Genomic DNA, 20,372 nt, shown 5'->3' with positions numbered 1-20,372 from the left:
CAGTGAAGACACGGGGACAAGAAAGGCAGTGCCACACGTAAGGAACAGTGGTCAGGTCAGTTTGGCTGGATCATAGACTGTGTGAAGGAAAGGAAAGTATATGAGATCAAAGAAACAAGTTGGAGCCGGGCTATGAAGGGCTTTTAATGCCAAATTGTAGGAGTTTGTGTTTGATCCTGGAAGTTTATTGAGTAGAAGTCTGACACAGGCAAGCTTGTGTTTTGGGAAAAATCACTTTTACCCGTATCTTTGGGTGTTTATAATGCAATTTTTTCCTCCAATGGTGGTCTCTATTACAGGTTTAAAACTAACAAAAACATGTATCTCAGTACAACCATTTTGTAAAGCAATGTGGAATTATGCAAATAAAATGACTAAAATGTTCTTATCCTTTGGTCCAAGGAGGTCATTGATATATACAACAAAATATTGATAGCAGCACTTTTTGTGGTAGCAAAGAACTGGAAACAAAGTAGATGCCTATTGCCCAGAGAATGGCTAAACAAATTGTGGTACTTCACTAGACAGCAACCCCTTTTAGTTGCTGCTAATTGCAGTGGGCTCCTGCAAAACTGGCATCAGTAGCTAGAGAGAGGGAGGTGCCCTATCATTTGTTGTTATTATGTGCTCACTGACTTCTGATTGTTTTCCTACCTGCCTTCCCCATCCCCACTCCAATATTCCTTTGAAGAACTTGGATTTCAACATTCTCATGATGGAAGTCCATTTTATTCTTCTAGAAATTCATTTTTGACCTATTTTACATGAAAGCCTTGTCTAAGGGCTTCTCTTAGAGACTATGCTAGGAAATAGAAAATACTAATAACTTTTTAGTTAACCATCTCTTGAACTGTGGTTTGGAAGTTTGCATTCATCTACAACACACACAAGACTTTAAATTTTATTTCACTATAGTAATGCGCCAAATGCTGTTCTGCAAATTTACTACATCACTTGTCATTTGGATCTAACATAAAGAGTGTACCACTCAATCCACTGGGTGCAGCTTCTTAGGCTCTGGTCCCTGACAAAGGCACTTGAAGAGCACACGTAAGTCTCAGGCAAGATAACAAGGCAGGAACAGAAAGAGGTTGTAACTTGTTCTCAGAGAAGATCATTTTGAAAACTACTTATTTTAACATTGAAAAAAATACTATTTTAGAACTGACTAGATCATTTGAATAAGACATTCTGAAGTTTAATACAAAAAGTACCAAGATACACTTGCTAACCATAAGAGGAATGTGTTAGTAGGCAAAAGTCTTGTCTTGAGCATAGCCCAGTTTTTCCAGGTTGGGTTGACAGGCAAACTGGATCATTGGAGGAGGACCACACATCAAAATGATGGTATCGTCCCCTGGTGGTGGGAGATGATCCTTGATCATGTCTGCATTAATGAATCCAGAGCTATACTTCCAATCTGAAATGGCATCAGAGGAAACAGTGGTAAGTTTAACTCGAAAGTATCTTAAAAACCTGAGGTTCTATCAAAGTAATCCTTCAAACCCTTCCTGGAGGACTGGATCAGAGAGGAAGTCATCATCTGGCCAACAGTTTGATACTTCTTTATAGGTGAGCATCTGGACCTAGTTGACACTGCTTTGCTACCCAAAATGGCTGGAAGGCATCTGTCCATCAGTAAGCCTGGGAAAATGCCCAGCAGCAGTTAGGCCAGTTAAGAACCTTAGGCCAGGGGGCAGCTAGGTGGTGCAGTGGAGAAGGCACCAGCCCTGGATTCAGGAGGACCTGAGTTCAAATCCGGCCTCAGACACTTGACACTTACTAGCTGTGTGACCCTGGGCAAGTCACTTAATCCCCATTGCCCCACAAAAAAAAAAAAAGAACCTTAGGTCAGTAAGGGTTGTTTGCATTTTGGATCACGTTCCTGCCTTGAGCTGCAGCAGATTGGCACTGATCACAAAAGTGTTGGTGAACTAGCCTTTCCAGTCTTTCTGAATTGCTTTTCCTATCTTCCCCTATGAAGTACTCCCATTTCACCCTGCCAAGGTATCTTTATACTAGACACAGAGAGGAGGCAATGGATTAAGGACTGAACCTGTTACATCCTGCTAAATGGCCTGAAGTGTTACATTCTCTGATACTGAGCCAAAAAGCTCTTTAAAGTAGGTCAAAAAGCCAGTTCTGATCTGGGAAGACTTAAACCCATGAGGCCTGAAAGAGTAAAAACAGTGACTATGGTGAGAAGAGAGACAGAAGTCAAAGGATCATGGTATTTAGAGGTGGTAGGGACCCTAGTAATCACACCTCTCCTTTTATAGATATGAATAGTAGTATCAGAGCCAGGACTGGAACCCAGGTCCTCTGTCTCAACATCTGGGAGTGGTGCCACTATTGCTATTTCTAGCTGAGGGAAGCAAACAGTGATTACCATTAGGAGGCCTGTCCAGAGTGTACCACAGACTAAATTGGTTTGGATGGTTCTTCACCACTTCTTCTAGCTCTGCTCTGAGTAGGATATCTTCCTCAGTCTAGAAGAAAAAAAGATACACATTGAAGAAGTATCTCAAGTATTTTTCTTGGATTCCCTTCACTATTGAAGCAGGAATGGAGATGTCTCAGAGTAAAAGTATCAATTTTTGTATTGCTCATACTTGGATCTGGGTGGCAGTCCTGGGTCTTGTCCCAGAGCAAGGTGGAGCACTAGCACACCAGAGCTTGTGGTCTCAGGGGACTGGGGACCCTGGCCACAGTTCCATGGCAGAACAAAGTGCTTGTGGTTCCGTACAGACCAAAGTACAGGCCAGGAGACTAGTAAACACTTAGATCATACCACCGTGGAAGAACTGAAAGCTTATAGACCCCCAGAACTAGCTCTGAAAACAGCTACACAAAAACCCCTACAGCCTGGGAAAAAGCAACTTCTATCCCAGAAGCAGAGCCCCACTTTAGCATAGAATTGAAAGTCAAAAAATAGGCTGGAAAAATGAGCAAACAGAAAAATTTTGACTATAGAAAGCTACTATGGTGACAAGGAAGATCAAAACATACACTTGGAAGAAGACAAGAAAGTCAAAACTGCTATATCCAAAGCAATGCCTCAAAGGAAAATATGACTGTTCTCAGGCCATGGCTCAAAAAGGATTTTTTTTTTTTATGTTGAGGCAATTGGGGTTAAGTGACTTGCCCAGGGTCACACAGCTAGTACAAGTCAAGTGTCTGAGGCCAGATTTGAACTCAGGTCCTCCTGACTCCAAGGCCGGTGCTCTATCCACTGTGCCGCCTAGCTGCCCCTCAAAAAGGATTTTAAAAGTCAAGCAAGGGGGCAGCTAGGCGGCGCAGTGGATAAAGCACCGGCCCTGGATTCAGGAGGACCTGAGTTCAAATCCAGCCTTGGACACTTGACACTTACTAGGTGTGTGACCCTGGGCAAGTCACTTAACCCTCATTGCCCTGCAAAAAAAACAAGTCAAGTAAGAGAAGTAGAGGAAAAACTGGGAAGAGAAATGAGTAATGCAAAAAAATTATGAAAAATGAGTCACAGCTTGGTAAAGGAGGTAGAAAAAAACACTGAAGAAAATAATATCATAAAAAACAGAATAGGCCAAATGCTAAAAGAGATACAAAAATCTACTGAGGAAAAGAATGCCTTGAAAAGCAGAACTGGGCAAAGTGAAAAAGATTTACAAAATTCACTGAATAGAGCTCCTTAAAAAGCAGATTTAGTCAAATGGAAAAAGGTACAAAAATTCACTAAAGAAAAGAACTCCGTAAAAAGCAGAATTGGTCAAATGGAAAAAAGAAGTACAAAAATCCACTGAGAAAAGAACTCCTTGGCCAAATGGAAAAGAAAGTACAAAGCTCACTAAAAGTAATTACTTAAAAATTAGAACTGGACAGGTGGAAGCTAATGACTGTGAGACATCAAGAAACATTAAAAGATAATCAAAAGAATGAAAAAATAGAAGAAAATGTGAAATATTTCATTGGAAAAAACAACTGTCCTTGAAAATAGATCCAAGAGAAATAATTTCAAAATTACTGGACTACCTGAAAGCCACAATGACTGCCAGCTGAATGACAGATATGACTGAAGGTGGGAGAAACCTAAGGCAGGGAGACCAATAGTAGGCTAACAGTTCAAGTCTGAGGTGATCCGAGCCTGAGCCAAGGTGGTAGGTATATGAGTAGACAGAAGGAGATCTATATGAAATGATGTGAAGGTAGAAATGACTTAGTAACAGATTTGATATGTGGGGCTAGTGCAGTCAATAATGACACTGAGCTTATGAGCCTGCATGACTAGAAGCACTAGTGGTGCCTGCCCTCCATAATAAGAGGGCAGTACTGAGTTTGAGATGCCTACAAGACATCTAGTTCAAGATGTACAAGAAGCAGTCAGTCATGCACAACTGGAGCTCAAGAACGAAGTTAGGCATAGATGTACAGATCTGAGAATCACCTGCATAAATAATTTCATCTATGAAAGCTAAAGAGATCACCAAGGGAGGTAGGCTAGAGCGAGAAGAGAGGAAGACCCAGGACAGAGACTTAAGGTTAATAAGTATGACCACAATGAAGAAATAGCAAAGGAGAATGAGAAGGAGCAATGACACTGGTAGGAGAAGCAGGAGAAAGTATCACAAAAACTAGATAGGAGAAAGAATCCAAAAGAAGGTGGTTAACAGTGTCAAAAGCATCACAGAGGTCAAGAAGCATGAGGACTGAGAAAAGGCCATTAGATCTGTCCATTTAAATTGCTGATTTTGGAAAAAAAACTTCCATTGAATGATTAGGTCAGAAGTCAGTATGCATAGGACTTAGAATCAAGGGAGTGGAGAGAAAGTGAAGGCACCAGTTGTCAGCAGCTGTAGTTTGTATATTTTGTACAAAAAGCTAATAGTGCCTTTCCCTCATCTGACTCCACCTTCCACAAAGTAGCACCTCCTTTGATGTTTGTGGAATGAGTGAAGATACAGCCTGTAAACTACAATACCTTCCAACAGAAATTCCAAAGCACACAGTCTGTCAAAGAAAGATGAATACTGCTCTACTTAAAAGCTTAAAGTGCAGGGCTTTCAAGGGCAGGGAGAGCAAACAGAGAATGAATTGTTACCTAACCTGATTAGCAAAGATAAGGGAGCACTTTGTACCATCTTCAGGATCCTTGGTAATATGCCGAATCAGCTGTAGCATTGGTGTTATTCCTAGAACATATCAGAGAAAATAGCTTCTTTTACTTTCTTGAGCCAATGAGAGCAGTATATGCATGGATGGGTGCTATCCTAAACATGAAAAAATTGGGGCCCCATGGCTGCTCTGTACACCTTCTTAACCTTCATTTACATGCCTCCTAAAGTTAGAGATGTAAAGAATCTGCTCTAGTTTGTTTTGATGCAAAGAGCAACCCAGATCCTTTTCCTTTTCTCCAGTCCAATTCTAGAATAGGGAGTACTGCAGTTGTTACACAGACAGGCCCACTGAGTCTACCCCTCTGAATAAATATGTGATGGCAGCTGCCACACCTTAAGGAAAGCTGTGCTGAAATGGAAGACAGCACTGCAGGCTCATCATTTAAACTCAGACCCTGAACTTCAAGTCTTTGTAATTTAGTGATTTGGGGAACAACCCTAAAAAACCTGGCTAGCCCCGTGAGTCAAGGAGATCTGCAGTCAGATTTATGCTTGTCCTTCCAGTGCAGATAGCAAACATTTAGTTAAAAATTGCTCTCCATAGCACTATACCAACCCCAGGTAAAGTTTTACCTGTCCCACCAGCAATCATTCCCAAATTCTTGGCGAACTTCATCTTAGGTTCACTCTTCTTATCCGGTTTGATTGCCAGCTTACCTACAAAAAATGTTAAGTAACACTTACAACTTCCCAAACTTTCCTCAGAGTATCTTATAGAATACTGCCTTTTCCCACTGCCCAAGAAGGGCAAACCAGTAAAGAGATGGATTATTCCCAATTAAAAGGGAAAGGAGAAAACCCACATCCTCTTCCACTTGCTCACATTAGGGAGTATCACAGTGCAGGACCTGAGCATAGGTAAGGCCTTCTCCGACAACAACATACATATCACCACCATGTAAAGAAGGAAATAAAAACCTCCCAGTAATTACATCACCAAACACAGAATCAGGCAGGCATACAGCAGGCACACATTATATTTTTGTTGAATGAATAAAATAAATAGAATATTTTTCCTGAAGTGACAATCATGGCCATTGTGATCCAAACTTAAATTATTTAGATCTTAAAAGTATTTTTTTAGAATGGTGAAAATGTCTTAGAACATACTGCATCTTTTTTCCTTCCAAAATATCTTGGAAAACAAAAGAACCTCTTTCTTTGGGCATGAGCAGGAATACCTGGTCCATTATAAATCAGGAGCCCGTTTGGCCCTCGGAAATCGATGGTATCTCCTATCTTCATGTTATCCACGTACTGAGACATCTTCCCCCCCTCAGGAAACTTAGGGTGCACGTTTTTGTAGTAAACCTAAAAAACAAGGTCTTAATAGTTCTCACAGTCTCCAAACTACTTTAATGGCCATAGCAACTATTATAACTCTAGCATGGTATTTACTCATAGAAATACTGCCCAGACAGTTCAGGCTATTAAAGACTCTGGTATATGCCAAAGTAGTTTTATAAGCCAATTTATGGTCATTTCACTGTTAGATGAGACTTGCATTTCTCAACTATGGATAGGGTAAGAGTTCATGGTCAAATAAGGGATAGAGAGGATCTAAGAAGATTAAAGATTAAATTAAAGTTTGATTACATAAGATTAAAAAAGTTTTGCACAGGGGGCGGCTAGGTGGCACAGTGGATTAAGCACCAGCCCTGGATTCAGGAGTACCTGAGTTCAAATCCGGCCTCAGACACTTGACACTTACTAGCTGTGTGACCCTAGGCAAGTCACTTAACCCCCATTGCCCCGCAAAAAAAAAAAAAAAAGTTTTGCACAAATAAAGCTGGTGGTTAAAATTAGACACTAAGAAAACAAAGCTGGGAAAAAATTTTGCAGCAAATTTTATATGACAAAGATCTCACATACCTAAGATATTTAAAGAATTGACTCAAATTTATAAGAACAACATCCATCATCCATGAGATAAATGGGGTCAAAGGATATGCACAGGCAGTTTTAAAAAGAAAAAATGAAAGATATTAACAACTGTACAAAAAAAAATGCTCCAAATAACTAAACACTAGAGAAAAACAAATTAAGTGATTCCACTTCACACCCGTGAGGTTGGCAAAGACAACAAAAATGAGAAATGACAACTGTCAAGGGAAACAGGCACACTAATGTTCTGCTAATGGAGCTATTAATTGGTCTAACTACTGTGTAAAGCAATATGGAATTATGCCCCATGTCACTAAAATATGCGTATCTATTGATCCAGAATACCATCATTAAGCCTATATTCAAAAGAATCAGAGAAAGAGGAAATGGGCCCATGTGTCCAACAATAGTTAGAGCAAAAAAAAACACCCCACAAACAACCCAATACTTATTTTTGTTATAGCAAAGTTATTTTTGTTATAGCAAAGAACTGGAACCTAAGGGGATGCACATCAATAGAGGAATGGCTGAACAAATTATAAAATATGAATGCAATACTGTTGTGACCTAAGGAAATGACAAAAGAGATGGTTTCAGAGGATACTGGGAAGTTTTATATGAGCTAATGCAGGCTGAAGAGCAGAACCATAAAAATACAAGTAATACAATGATATTGTAAAAACAAAAGGCTTTGGGAAAGCCTTAAGCACTCTAATCAATGTAATGACCAACCATGATTCCAGACCTTCTGAGAAGAGGGAACAGTTTCAAAATGCAGAAGACAGATGGTTTTGACCTGGCCAATATGGGGATTTCTTTTGCTTGACTGTACATCTTTGTTGGAAGGGTTTTGTTTCTCTTGTTTCTTTTTTCTCCAAGTAGGGTGTGGGAGGGAAAAGAGATACGGAAATATTGGGAAAAGAGGGTCACTGAAGTGTTTTTATTTTTTTTAATTGCTTTTCAATGAATAAAACTTGGGTTTTTTTTCTCCTCCCACTCTACCCTCAAATGAAAAAAAAAAAAAAGGAAAGAAAAATCATTGTAACAAATATGCTGGGGGCAGCTAGGTGGTGCTGTAGATAAAGCACCGGTCCTGGATTCAGGAGGACCCGAGTACAAATCCAGCCTCAGACACCTGACACTAGCTGTGTGACTCTGGGTAAGTCACTTAAGCCTCACTGCCTCACAAAACAAAAACAAAAACAAAAACAAAAACAAAAAAAACACAAATATGCTTAATCAAATAAAACAAATTCCCCTACAGGCTACTTTCCAAATGTCTATCACTCAGGTGACAGGCAACCCACTTCAACGTCGTCTCTCTGGAATTATGGCCAGGCTTGGCAATGATCAGAGTTCTGAAGTCTTCACTGAAGCATTTTTCAAAAATGGACAGAAGGCGAGCATAAGTAAGCAGAACAGCTTTGGAAATTACATTTTGAATGTTTTATAAATTGTAAAAGAAAAGCGATTTTACTTTTCTTCTTTTTTTTTTTTTGAGGCAATCAGGATTTAGTGACTTCCCCAGGGTCACACAGCTACTAAGTATCTGAGGTCACATTTGAACTCAGGTCCTCCTGACTATAAGGCCAGTGCTCTATCCACTGTGCCATCCTGATGCCCCCAAAAAAGCGATTTTAAAGTCCATTTTATTTAATGTGCAGGCTCAGAATATATATTTTTGTTGTTTTGTTTAAGTGTATACATACATATCCATACATGCATGTGTACGAATTCTAGAAGACTCTGAATGGACAACATGGGAGCAGCTAGGTGGCACAGTGAATAAATTACCGGCTCTGGATTCAGGAGGACCTGAGCTCAAATTAAGCCTCAGACACTTGACATTTACTAGTTGTGTGACCCTGGGCAAGTCACTTAACCCCAAATGCCTCACCTAAAATGAATGGACAGTATGCTTAGGCAAAGAATGATTATTGAACATGCTCTCAGACTGGGTTCCTATATCTTTCAGTAGACACTCATAGTCTGTGTGAATCAAGTGAATAATGTCCCAGCTGTGCATCCCTGTCAGGTTCACCAAAATATAACATTTTAAACTTCTCATGCCTTTTTTACACCTAGGCTAAAACATAGCCGCCTGCATTTACCTTAATAACAAGATCCACATGGCCTTTTACTTCATCACTAGAAACAGGAGTATAGGCCCGAATCACTAGATTGCCATTGATTTTGGCAGAGAGATAAACATGTTGGCCTAAAGGAAGAGAAAATACAGTGAGTTTTGTGGAGAATCGTTTTTTTTTTCTTTTTAAAAAATGAACATGAACACAAGTATCCAGGAAGAACTCCAAAGAAACCTGTTTCAGAATTGATAGAAAGGTAAAATGCATTTCACAGACTCAAAGAATGTCAGCTTTGGAAGGGATCTCAGATCCATCTCTGCCCAATTATATTTTAATAAAAATCTCATCTATAACATTTCCAACAAGTGGTCAAGCAGATTTTTCTTGGAGAGCTCCAGGGAGGGGAAACCCAGTCCTTCCTAAGGCACCCCATTCCACTATTAGGAAGTTTTTTCTTAGAAGCCAAGATCCAGCTTTTTGTAAATTCCACCCCAATACTCTAGGGTCAAAGAGATTAAGTCTTACCTATAACTTCTAACAATTTCCCTGTTAAAAAGATAAAGGTTGGGGAAGCTAGGTGGCACAGTGGATAGAGCACCGGCCCTGGAGTCAGGAGTACCTGAGTTCAAATCCAGCCTCAAACACTTAACACTTACTAGCTGTGTGACCCTGGGCAAGTCACTTAACCCCAACTGCCTCACTTTAAAAAAAAAAAAAGATAAAGCTTTCATTAAAATGAAACTCTTTTCTTCTAACAACTTAATGCTGTTATCTGCCTGACATTTGCCATTCCCATATAATAGGCAGGTTTCTGCTCTACTACTCACTTTCTGTGTAACCTCAAACAGCTAGGTGGCACAGTGGATAGAGCACTGGTCCTGAAGTTGGGACGACCTGAATTCAAATCTCACCTCAGACACTTACTAGCTGTGTGACCCTGGGCAAGTCACTTAACTCCAACTGCCTTAAAATGTCCGGGACCATCTCCAGTCATCCTGATATGTATCTTGCATTGGACCCAGATTTGGTCACCCTGCACAGTCCTCCCTCACTTAAATCCAATTCACTGTAAGTCATGCTATCACATGATGTCATAGTTCTCTTTGAGAATGAAGGACAAACAATAACCACCTCAGGCAAGCACTTCCCCTTTCAGAGCCTCAGTTTCCTTCTCTGTAAAATAAGATCAGAGTAGATGGTCTCTACAAGTTCCCTTTCAGTTCTACGTCTTTATTTAAGCAGACATGTACAAAATCCTAAATTCTAGTGGACTGGTGAAAGCATCACTGTCCTAGAAGTTAGACGAAGTCCACCCCAGCTCTACCCTTTGATAGTCAAATCAGTTCAAATCAAATTCTCCTTCGTCAAATCAGTTCAACTCTATAAATGGCAGTTTCCTCATCTGTAAAATGGAGATGATCATCCCTCTCCAGCCCTATTCAGGGATATTTTCAGAATCAAATAAGATGATAGGAAAATTTATTTTAATGCAACAAATATCTATTAAGCACCTACTATATGCAAGGTCATTTTAACCCCAAAGGACTGTTCAAATGTTAAGTTTTAATTAGCTGACATGGCCAACACAAAACCAGCTTATGCTGGAGAATATGAGATATATGTTTGTACCATCCATGACCATAAAAGAACTTGCAACCTCATCATGCATCCTGGTGACATCCATGTATTCTGGTGGTGGCTGTCACAGAATATGTGATCCAGCATTTGAGCTCACTACCTTCAGGCTCAAACTATTCCTACAACCTGATTCAAGACTGTACAATACATTTCCTGACTCCCCCTCCGCATTAAGTCTCTATACTTTGAATAGTTCCTAGCTTCACGCTATAATACATAGTCATATAACCTGAGCTGGGTTTCCCCAGACCCAACCAAACAACCTGATACAGAGATCCTTATAGCTCTGCAGCTGCAGTACAAAAAGCTCTCAGAATCCTTGGCTTTGAGCCCTTCTAACCAGTGGGAGCTGATGGGAGGCAATGATTAGGAATCTGGCCAATGCCAGGGTGTAATTCCATCGCCCAGTGTAGGTATGGCTGAGGCCTTTCCCTGCCCACATTACGAAACACGGGTGATGTAGAGCAGACCTGAGATCTGCCAGCTGCGTGAGCAGCTTGCGTAACTTCTCATCTGTACCTCTGAGGACTCTGGAAAGGGCTTGGAGTCCTGGTCGTCCTTTTCTTAGTGTTCAACCTGTATGTTAAATACAGAATGTAGTGTTTTTTTAGACCAAATTCTTTTTTTTTTTTGGTAGGGCAATGAGGGTTAAGTGACTTGTCCAGGGTCACACAGCTAGTTAAGTGTCACGTGTCTGAGGCTGGATTTGAACTCAGGTCCTCCCGAATCCAAGGCCAGTGCTTTATCCACTGCGCCACCTAGCTGCCCCTAAACCAAATTCTTAATTATTCAGCTGATTACACAAGCTTTCAGCATGTCTCTCATGGCTTTGCTTCTGGATATTTCAGTGCCTCATAGTTCTACCACCAAAACAGGACAGAATATTTGACATCCTTTGGTTCCTAGAAGGTAGTAGCTCTAAGAAGAAGTGAGGATAGAGAGGAAGTGGAACCCAAGGAGTGGAATAAAATCTTGGGAATGTCTTTAGATTAAAGCAGTCAATGAAACTCATTCAATTCTATTCAGCGAATTAATGGATGGATTTCAATTATTTGCTTCCCCTTCCACCCCCCCAAAAAAGTTATGGATAAATAAAGCAACAAGTTTCCACTGCAGTGGCCCCTTCCTGTTCTCCTTGTTCCTTCTGGCCTTTCCCTACCCCTATTCACACTCATACACTTTTTCCATCCCAACTAGATATGTTAAAATAATAATAATAATAATCATTATCCCATCTATTTAGATGATGCTTTACCACTTACAAAGCACTTTCACATCTATTATCTCATTTGATCCTCCAGACTCTAGGCAATAATTATTGTTCCCATTTTACATGTAAGGAAACTCAAGTCCAGAGAAAGGAAGTGACTTGCCCTATCACATGCTATTAAGTGGCAGCCAGGACAAGACCTCAGGCCACCAGGCACTGAGGCAATCTGGAACTGTAGGGAGGAGCAAGGGTGGTCTGATAACTCACATGTGTGACCCTGGGCAAGTCACTTAAACTTTCTGAGCCTCAGTTTTATCATATTAAAAATGAGGATAATAATACTTGTATCTACTTCAGAGTTGGAAGTGAGGCTCACATGAGAATGTATATAAAAAACTGGAAACTTTAAAGTGCTGTATAAATATCAGTTATTATTGTTAGCACTATGCTGCCCTGCTTCTGGTAAAACATTTTCACATCGGCCTAAGAACAAAAATTAAAAATGGATTATGCCATAATGTCTTATGGTGGACTAGAAGTCAAGAAACTTAGGTTTGGTGATCATTGTGCCACCGATTCACTGGTGTGACCCCGGACAAATCATTTCCCAAACTCTAGACCTCTGCTTTTTCATCTGTAAAATGAGGAGATATGAAAGGAAATTTACAGGGGAAAAAACAAAGCAACACTCATATAACCTACTGAAATCTAAATCCAAATGACTTGGATAACCCAATGTTTTCTAATATCTGAGCTGCCACACTTCCCTGTCCCCTCTGCTAACACGTAGAATCATATGCTATCTGTATAGTCTTTCTATCTCAGGGGTGCTATAAGAACCACATTAAATCAAATATTTGAAAGCACTTGGCTTGATGGTAGAGGACCTGGATCAGAATCTTAACTTCCCATGGAATCTTGGGCAAGCAATAATCTCTCTGGCTCAGTTTTCTTCTCTAAAAACAAGAGAATTGAACTGGATGGTTTTTAAGGTGTCTTATGACTGTAATCCTATGCTTTGACAACTAAAACATTACAAAGAGTACATGAAGCTTTGTCCATATAGGCTCTTAATAAATGTTGACTTATGGGAGTAATAAATTACAAGTGCTATCATTTTTTTTTTTTGAGAGGCAATGGGGATTAGGTGACTTGCCCAGGGTCACACAGCTAGTAAGTGTTAAGTGTCTGAGGCTGGATTTGAACTCAGCTCCTCCTGAATCCAGGGCCAGTGCTCTATCCACTGCGCCACCTAGCTGCCCCTGTAGTGCTATCATTTTTATTACCTATGGGAAGTCCTAAAATGTGATCTGACGTGGGAAGTCCAAACCGGAACATCTTGGTATCATGGCTGATTTCCTAATAAAACAGAAAACACAAGAATACTCCATCATTCTCAGGGTTTATAGTGCCCTACATGCCTGTACAGTGTATGGTAATGGACTACAAATAAGCATGGAAGGAAAGTTCCATTGGCATACATTTCCTTCCCTTTATATATGTGGGAAAAGTTACTTGGCAGGGAGCTATACAAACTTGTCAGAGGATCAACTTCCAGGCTAAGCAAAGAAGAAAATGTTGTCATCAGGTACCTGTATCTTCAGAATGTTTAGCCCAGTATTTTAAATGAACTCATTACAATGAACACACTTATACAGGTGATTTGAGATTCTGATTCTAAGTATTTCTATGGGCTGTTGAGGCCAAGGAAAGAAATCACGTCTGCTACCTCACTCCACATGCAATTCAATCCCTGACAGACAGGGCTGCCTTAGAATTATTAGGAAGCAAGAAATCAAGTAGACATAAACCCTAGAACACAAATTAGTACAAAGGCTAGAGCCAAAAGGAGTAAGGTAAGAACCTTCATAAGAAATGAAGATTTATTCTCCAGCCCTGGTCCAAGTTCTGATACAATCTTGAGACTTAAGGAAGGGAAGGAAATTCTGCCATTTTTATATGACAAAAACTTCTCCTTACTATAAGTCAACAAAAATTCAAAGGGCACCAGATATACTCTATTATCTTCTAGATCAGAGGTTCTTAACCTTTTGTGTATCTTGAGCCCTTTTGGCAATCTGGCGAAGCCTATGAATAAACCTATGCATAAAATGAAATATACAGGATTACAAAGGAAATCAATTATATTGAAATAGTTATCAAAATGTTTTTTAAAACCCTTTAAACATTTCAGGGCACCAGGTTAAGAAACACTGCCCTCTGAATTCAAACCTCCTTTTCCCAGCTTTGAGCCATGTTGTCTTCTTCAAATACAAGAACCTTTTATCCTGGGATGGGGAGGGGGAAGAAAGGTGGAGGCTTTAAGGATTACAGGACAGGTTCAAAAAGGTTCCACGTTCCCAGGAAAACACTGGACGTACATTCAATCAAAGCCAGATTCCCCATCACCAGTGGACAGCCTCTCCTTCCAAACAACAAAATTGCAGAATTTATGAGTTGGAAGGCACCTCAGAGGCTGTATCATTCGATTCATGGACAAAAAGAATCCCCACTATAACAAACTCAACAAATGTTCTCTATTTCCAGAGCTCCCATGAACTATCCAGAAAGAACAGCCTTTCCATTTCCAGATGTCCTAGCAGAGGGAACATTTGGTTAGCTTCAGGGACACAGAAGGTTACCTGTTTATCAATCAGGGGCAGTGGGTATTTTGTATTTGGATCCAGTAATGTAATAAGGTCTTTCTTCTTTGGGGATCCCATCTTTAAAGACAGTAGTAATACTGATGCACCAACTACCAAAACCGCAATCAAAAGTGAAGCATCCTGAGTAAATATAACAATGGCAGATCAGATATATATACCAAGCAGTCTCTAAACGTAAGATATAAGAAGTTTGTCTAAATCTAAATAGAAACAAGATAGGCATAACATTTTGAATAAATGTCAAGTGGCACAAAACACATGCTATAGAAATACTTGTTTCTTCTAAAATTATAATTCTGGTGACATTGATGAGAGAGTTTACAGTGACAAGTCAGAGTTAAGAATTAGAATTAGTCGAGATAGGCATTTTTCTAAGGTACAAGCATTCAAGACAGCACAATGGAGGACACAAACATTTCTGTAAACGTACATTTTTAATGAAAAACAAAATCCAATGCACGGTCCGCTGGCATTTATTTTGTGATAAGCTGAATGTCTCCAGCATACCACAACATCCAGGAATTAATGTCTTCAAGCCTTGTATATGGCTTGCAATGGTGTTTTGAGGGGTACTAGCGCTAACTAGTGCTTCCAAAAATATTAAGAAGGCAACAGCTCTTTAAAGCCTGCAAAGCTCTTTACAAACATTTTCTGATTTGAGCCTCAAGCCAACCCTAGAATAGTTATGACAAGTATTATAGTTCTCAAGTTACAGGTGAGGAAAGAGAAGCTCAAAGACTTTAAGTGAAGCCCAGGGTCACTGCTAGTGAGCGACGCGGAATCTGAACTCAAGGCTTCCGGCCTCGGGTCCTGCACCCGGCTCACTGTACCCCTCATCTACGGGCTTCTCCCTCACTCCTGGCCCCAGGTAGGGCCCACCACCCAGAAGATGCCCCAAGAAGGCCCCGTCCAAAGGCAGGCCACTCTTGGGTAGCTGTATAGGTTCGCCCAAAGGCCAGGGCAGCAAGAGGGCAAAGGTCAAAGGGCACAGGGCAGAGGCTGAAGCCTGGGGGTGGGGCGCCGTCGCCAAGGCCCTTCCCAGGGCATAGGCTCTCTTGGGCCCCTGGCTCGTGGAGGGCTGAGCCTAGCGTGCAGGCTGCCCCGGCTTAGGCAGGGAAGGCAAGGCTAAGGCCCCGACCCCGTCCCTGCGTGCCGGCCGAGAGGCCCCCCCGACGGGGTTGGAGGCGCGTGGGGCCCGGGGAAAGAAGGGGCTGGAGGGGATGGGAGGCGGGGCAGGTTTTACCAGGCCGGACGACGAGTCCATGGCGGCAGCGCCTGTGCACACACGGACGAGTCAACCAAACGAAAGGCGGACAGACGGAATGGTAGACTGGGTGCCGGGACAGAACCCTGGAGCAGCCGCCGACTCCGACCCCGCCCCCTCAGCACTCAGACTCCGCTTCACTCTCAATGCGAGGCTTCGCGCCCCGCCCCTCGGCTCTAGACCCCGCCCCTCGCTCCTCCGCACACCCTCTACACGCTCCCTCAGCTCTCTAATGGCGTGACCCAGTCCCACCCTTCTCAGCTCTCTAACTCCGCCCCCTTTCCGCCTTCTTGGTCGGGAAGGGCCTTCTGGCCCCGCCCCTCGAGCGCTCCCTCCTACGCGACCCTCCCCCTCTCCCTCAATCCCATAACTCTTCTCCAGCCCCTTGGATTCTGTCTCTTATTCCCAGCCTCCTCCCTTCCCCCTCTCTCCCAGACACGCCCCCAATGGCCCCGCCCCTTGCTCTCAGACTACTCCAGCCCCACCTCTCTGCTCTCCCACGCGCCCTTCGGCCCGTCCCACCTCTCCATTCTCACACTCGCCCCTCTCCCCACCCGCCTCGCACTCAGACACGCCCCCTTCTGCTGACGCTACGTTTAAAATTCTAGCCCACGAGGCGGTCTCCCGGATTGAAGTGGGCTGCCTTCTTACTGCCAGGTGTTTCCGGAATGAAGAGGGGTGTGCTCTCCAGCCCCTCCCCTGAGAGAGCAGGGAGGGACCTGAGCCGGAGCAGCCGGGCATGGGGGCCAGCTCCCGAGCCTTTAGGGGCTTGAGACGTCGTGAGGCCGTCCAGACCGGCCTCTCCCCCAGCGAAGGGCGGAGCAGGACTGGCTGCCCCTTCAAAATCTAGGCTGCCTGTGCCCTCCTCAGACACTCATGATCCCAGCGAAGAATTCCAGTGTTGTTAGGGGAACGTCCAACACGCAAAACGGGGGTGGGGGCGGAAGTCAAGACCCTCAGAAGCTGGGGTCAGATCCTGAATCTACCGTTTCCTAGCTGTCTGACCTCGGGCAGTAATCATAATCAGCATTTCTGACACTTGGTGGTTCGCAAAACACTTTGCAAATATCACGATTCCACTTGACCTTCCCAGTCACCTGGGAGGTAGCTGCATCATTATCCCCATTTTACAGCTGAGGGAAGCCAGGCCGACAGAGGTCACCAATTTCACAACTGGTCAGTATCTGAAGCTGTATTTGACGTGTTTGTGTCTGTGATTGATTGTTCATTCCCTTTACTTTGGTGTAGCCCTTGTGCATGGTGTTATCTGGGCTCTGCTTGCTTCGCTCTACATCCTTCGTGTAGGTCTTTCCATGTTTCTCTATATTCACCATATACATCATTTCTTGTGTAAACCTCTGCAAAGGCTCTCTTGATGGAATTTAGATCTCTCCCAAAGGGAACCAAGGCCAGTTCTTGAGATTTAAATCTTCCTTAAAAGGAAGGAAACCAGAGAAAGGCAATGCCTAAAATTAAAGAAAGGTTTTTATTAAACAGGGACGAAAAGAGAAAAATTTAACATGTTCCATGGGTATTATCCAGTCTATGCTGAATAGGACACCAGGTAATAATAGATTGTGTGGGTTTATATACATTTTAAACAAAGTAAGGTATTTTGGAGGGAAAGGTGGGCTTAGAAAGGAATGGGTCAGGGGTTCCTTTTCCAAGTGGAGGGGGAGTGGGGAATTTCAGGCATCAAGGATATGGCCTTTGATACACAAATAAAGCATCCTTGGTGGTAAACATTTCACAGTTCAAGGCATGATTAGGAGATGTCTCAAAAAACAGGATGATTTGGAGAGCCCCATAACCAAAGTTAGGGCAGTTGCTAAAGATAAGGTTGTCTCCAAAAAGACCATAAACAGTATATGTTCAGAGTCTCATAACTTGCAGTCAGGTAAGTCTTTGAAGATAGGGGATGTCTCTTGAAGGTCCATAAACCACCACCATCAAATGGTTCAAGATCTGCTTCAAAGTGGGTATGAGCTTAATTGGTTTCAGAGTTACTAATTTTCTGCATGTCCATCTAAGTTTACTCTGGTCACCAAAAAAGGATTGTCATGCAATTATGCTCCTTAGTCAATACAGCCAGTCTTCATATAGCTCTCCTTGGTTACCTGGATAATTAGGGAGCTCAAGCAAGTCAAGGTGGTTAGTGTACTCACTTACAAATACACTCATACACTTATGATACAGTAATATTCCATTACATTCATGTACCACAATTTATTTAGACATCCCTAACAGGCATCACCTTTGTTCCAATTCTTTGCTACTATATAAAGTGCCACTATAAATATTTTGGTGTATATGGGGATGTTCTTCTTATCAATGACCTCCTTTGGCTATGAGCCCAGTAATGAAGTCTCTGGGTCAAAGGTGTCAACCGTACAGAACTATCCTCCAACCTGTGGATAGCTGGAACCAAACAGAGCAGTCTACAGACAGGAGAGTCAGGAATCAAACAGATATTTAATTTCAAAGTGAGGGAAACAGCCTGTAAGGAAGGAAGGGCCACAAGCTGTGAACTGATCCAACCATTCTGGAGAGCAATTTGGAATTATGCCCAAATGGCGATAAAGCTGTGCATACCCTTTGACCCAGCAATACCACTTTTGGGTCTTTTCCCAAAGAAATCATGGAAAGGGGTGTCATGGGGCGCAGAGCACCCCAGAATTTCTCTGGGGCACACCGAGGAATCTTCTTGAGAAACTAAACCAGAGGACAGATAACGCCTAGAGGAACCAAATCGGACTGAGCTAGTTTGGGATTCCTACCCTTCATTCTGGTCTCCCTTACCCTGGGGAGATAAGTTTGGGTGTGGCTGCGTCCTTTGTGTCCTGAAGAGGGATCCGTAGCCACCCCTCACCCAATTCCTCTAGTCACTACTAGTGGGGGATGGTCCTCCACTCCTCACCCAATTCCCCCAGCTACCACCAGTGGGGGATGGTCCACCTTCATTAAAGGAACTTTCCACAGGCAGATGGTCCACCCCCATCAGGCCTCTATAAAAGTACCTTCCAGTCTCCTGTTCAAGGAGATTTGGTACCTCTGAGCCATGTGCTTTATGCCAAATCTCCCCATGAAAAGTCCAAGGATTTCTTTCATGATTTCCCTCCCCCCACCCTTCCCTTCCCTTGCTCCTAAATAAACTATCACCTTATTCTAACTACGTTTTGTGTGCAGGAGGGTGTAATTCTTTAAAGAGGAATTCCCAAGAACCCCAACCCCAACCTGTACCGCATTTCCCACTATATCAGGGGAAAGGGACCCACATGTACAAAAATATTTATAGCTGCTCTTTATGTGGTGGCAAGGAATTGGAAGTTGAGGGGATGTCCATCAATTGGGGAATGGCTAGACAAGTTGTGGTATATGAATACAATGGAATACTATTGTGCTGTAAGAAATGATGAGCAGGAGGAGTTCAGAGAAACCTGGAGGGTCTTGCGTGGGCTGATGATGAGTGAGATGAGCAGAACCAGAAGAACATTGTACACAGTATCATCAACATTGAGTGTCGACCTACTGTGATGGACTATATTCTTCTCACCAATGCAATGGTACAGAAGAGTTCCAGGGAACTCATGATAGAAGAGGATCTCCAAATCCAAGGAAAAAAAAAGAACTGTGGAGTACAGATGCTGAATGAACCATACTATTTCTTTTGTTTTTGGTGCTGTTGTTTTTTTCTATTTTGAGGTTTTTCATCATTGCTCTGATTTTTCTTTTATAACATGACTAATGCAGAAATAGGATTAATGTTATTATGTGTATATATATAACCTGTATCAGATTGCCTGCTGTCTAGGGGAGGGGGGGAGGGAGGGGAGGGAGGGAGAAAAATCTGAAATTGGAAAGCCTGTATAAACAAAAGTTGGTAACTATCTTTACATGTAACGGGAAAAAAATAAAATACTTTATTAATTTAAAAAAAAAAAAAAGGAAGGGCCACAAACACACATGCAAGGAGGCAGCTAGGTGGCGCAGTGGATAAAGCACTGGCCCTGAATTCAGGAGGACCCAAGTTCAAATCTGGCCTCAGACACTTAACACTTACTAGCTGTGTGACCCTGGGCAAGTCACTTAACCCTCATTGCCCCACAAAAAAAAAAAAGATAAAAATAAAACACACATGCAAGAGCCCTACCCCTAGTGAGGGGGACCAGAGGCAGGGAAGGGAGATCTCAGTACTTATCCCAATGGCTGTGCAGTGAGCTATAGCCCTGACAATGAGGGGTAATAGCAACAATGAGACAAGTTTGATTCATAGCAGGACTTCATGCCTGGAACATGATTACTTGTCTGAGCTTGTCCAGTGCTTGTTTGAGCTCAGAGAACACCTGGTGCTAGTCAAAATTATGCAATAATTATGTGATTTTGCCAGAGGGTAAGTGCAAAGGATTGTCGTTATGCCAAGTTCAGGGCACAGCTTGCTTGCTGGGCCTTATCTCTAAAAACTAGGATGTTTCC

General features: G+C 42.3%; 1 protein-coding gene across 1 annotated transcript; it reads right to left on the bottom strand.

Moving 5' to 3' along the window:
* Positions 1–895: 895 nt before the first annotated feature.
* LOC122733049 (NADH-cytochrome b5 reductase 2) lies at positions 896–16,055 on the bottom strand. The gene is made up of 9 exons (XM_043973541.1): positions 15,879–16,055; positions 14,612–14,755; positions 13,256–13,328; positions 9,146–9,252; positions 6,332–6,461; positions 5,724–5,807; positions 5,080–5,165; positions 2,390–2,489; positions 896–1,420 (listed from the first exon to the last, which is right to left on the bottom strand). Exons 1-9 carry the CDS (start codon positions 15,897–15,899, stop codon positions 1,248–1,250), a joined length of 918 nt encoding a protein of 305 aa, XP_043829476.1. The 5' UTR covers positions 15,900–16,055; the 3' UTR covers positions 896–1,247.
* Between the last annotated feature and the right edge of the window lie 4,317 nt (positions 16,056–20,372).

The sequence above is a fragment of the Dromiciops gliroides genome, chromosome 6, assembly GCF_019393635.1.
Source record: "Dromiciops gliroides isolate mDroGli1 chromosome 6, mDroGli1.pri, whole genome shotgun sequence".
Classification (NCBI taxonomy): domain Eukaryota; kingdom Metazoa; phylum Chordata; class Mammalia; order Microbiotheria; family Microbiotheriidae; genus Dromiciops; species Dromiciops gliroides.
The sequence above is the reverse complement of the archived record's forward strand: the minus strand, read 5'-3'. Positions and strand labels throughout refer to the sequence as shown.

Excerpts from the sequence above, each read along its gene's own strand:
- LOC122733049 (XM_043973541.1), bottom strand. The coding sequence starts at position 15,899 with ATGGACTCGTCGTCCGGCCTG. Across the intron at positions 6,462-9,145 it reads ATGTGGATCTTGTTATTAAG|GTTTACTACAAAAACGTGCA; the intron begins GTAAATGCAGGC and ends CTTGTTTTTTAG. Across the intron at positions 5,166-5,723 it reads AATGATTGCTGGTGGGACAG|GAATAACACCAATGCTACAG; the intron begins GTAAAACTTTAC and ends GATATGTTCTAG.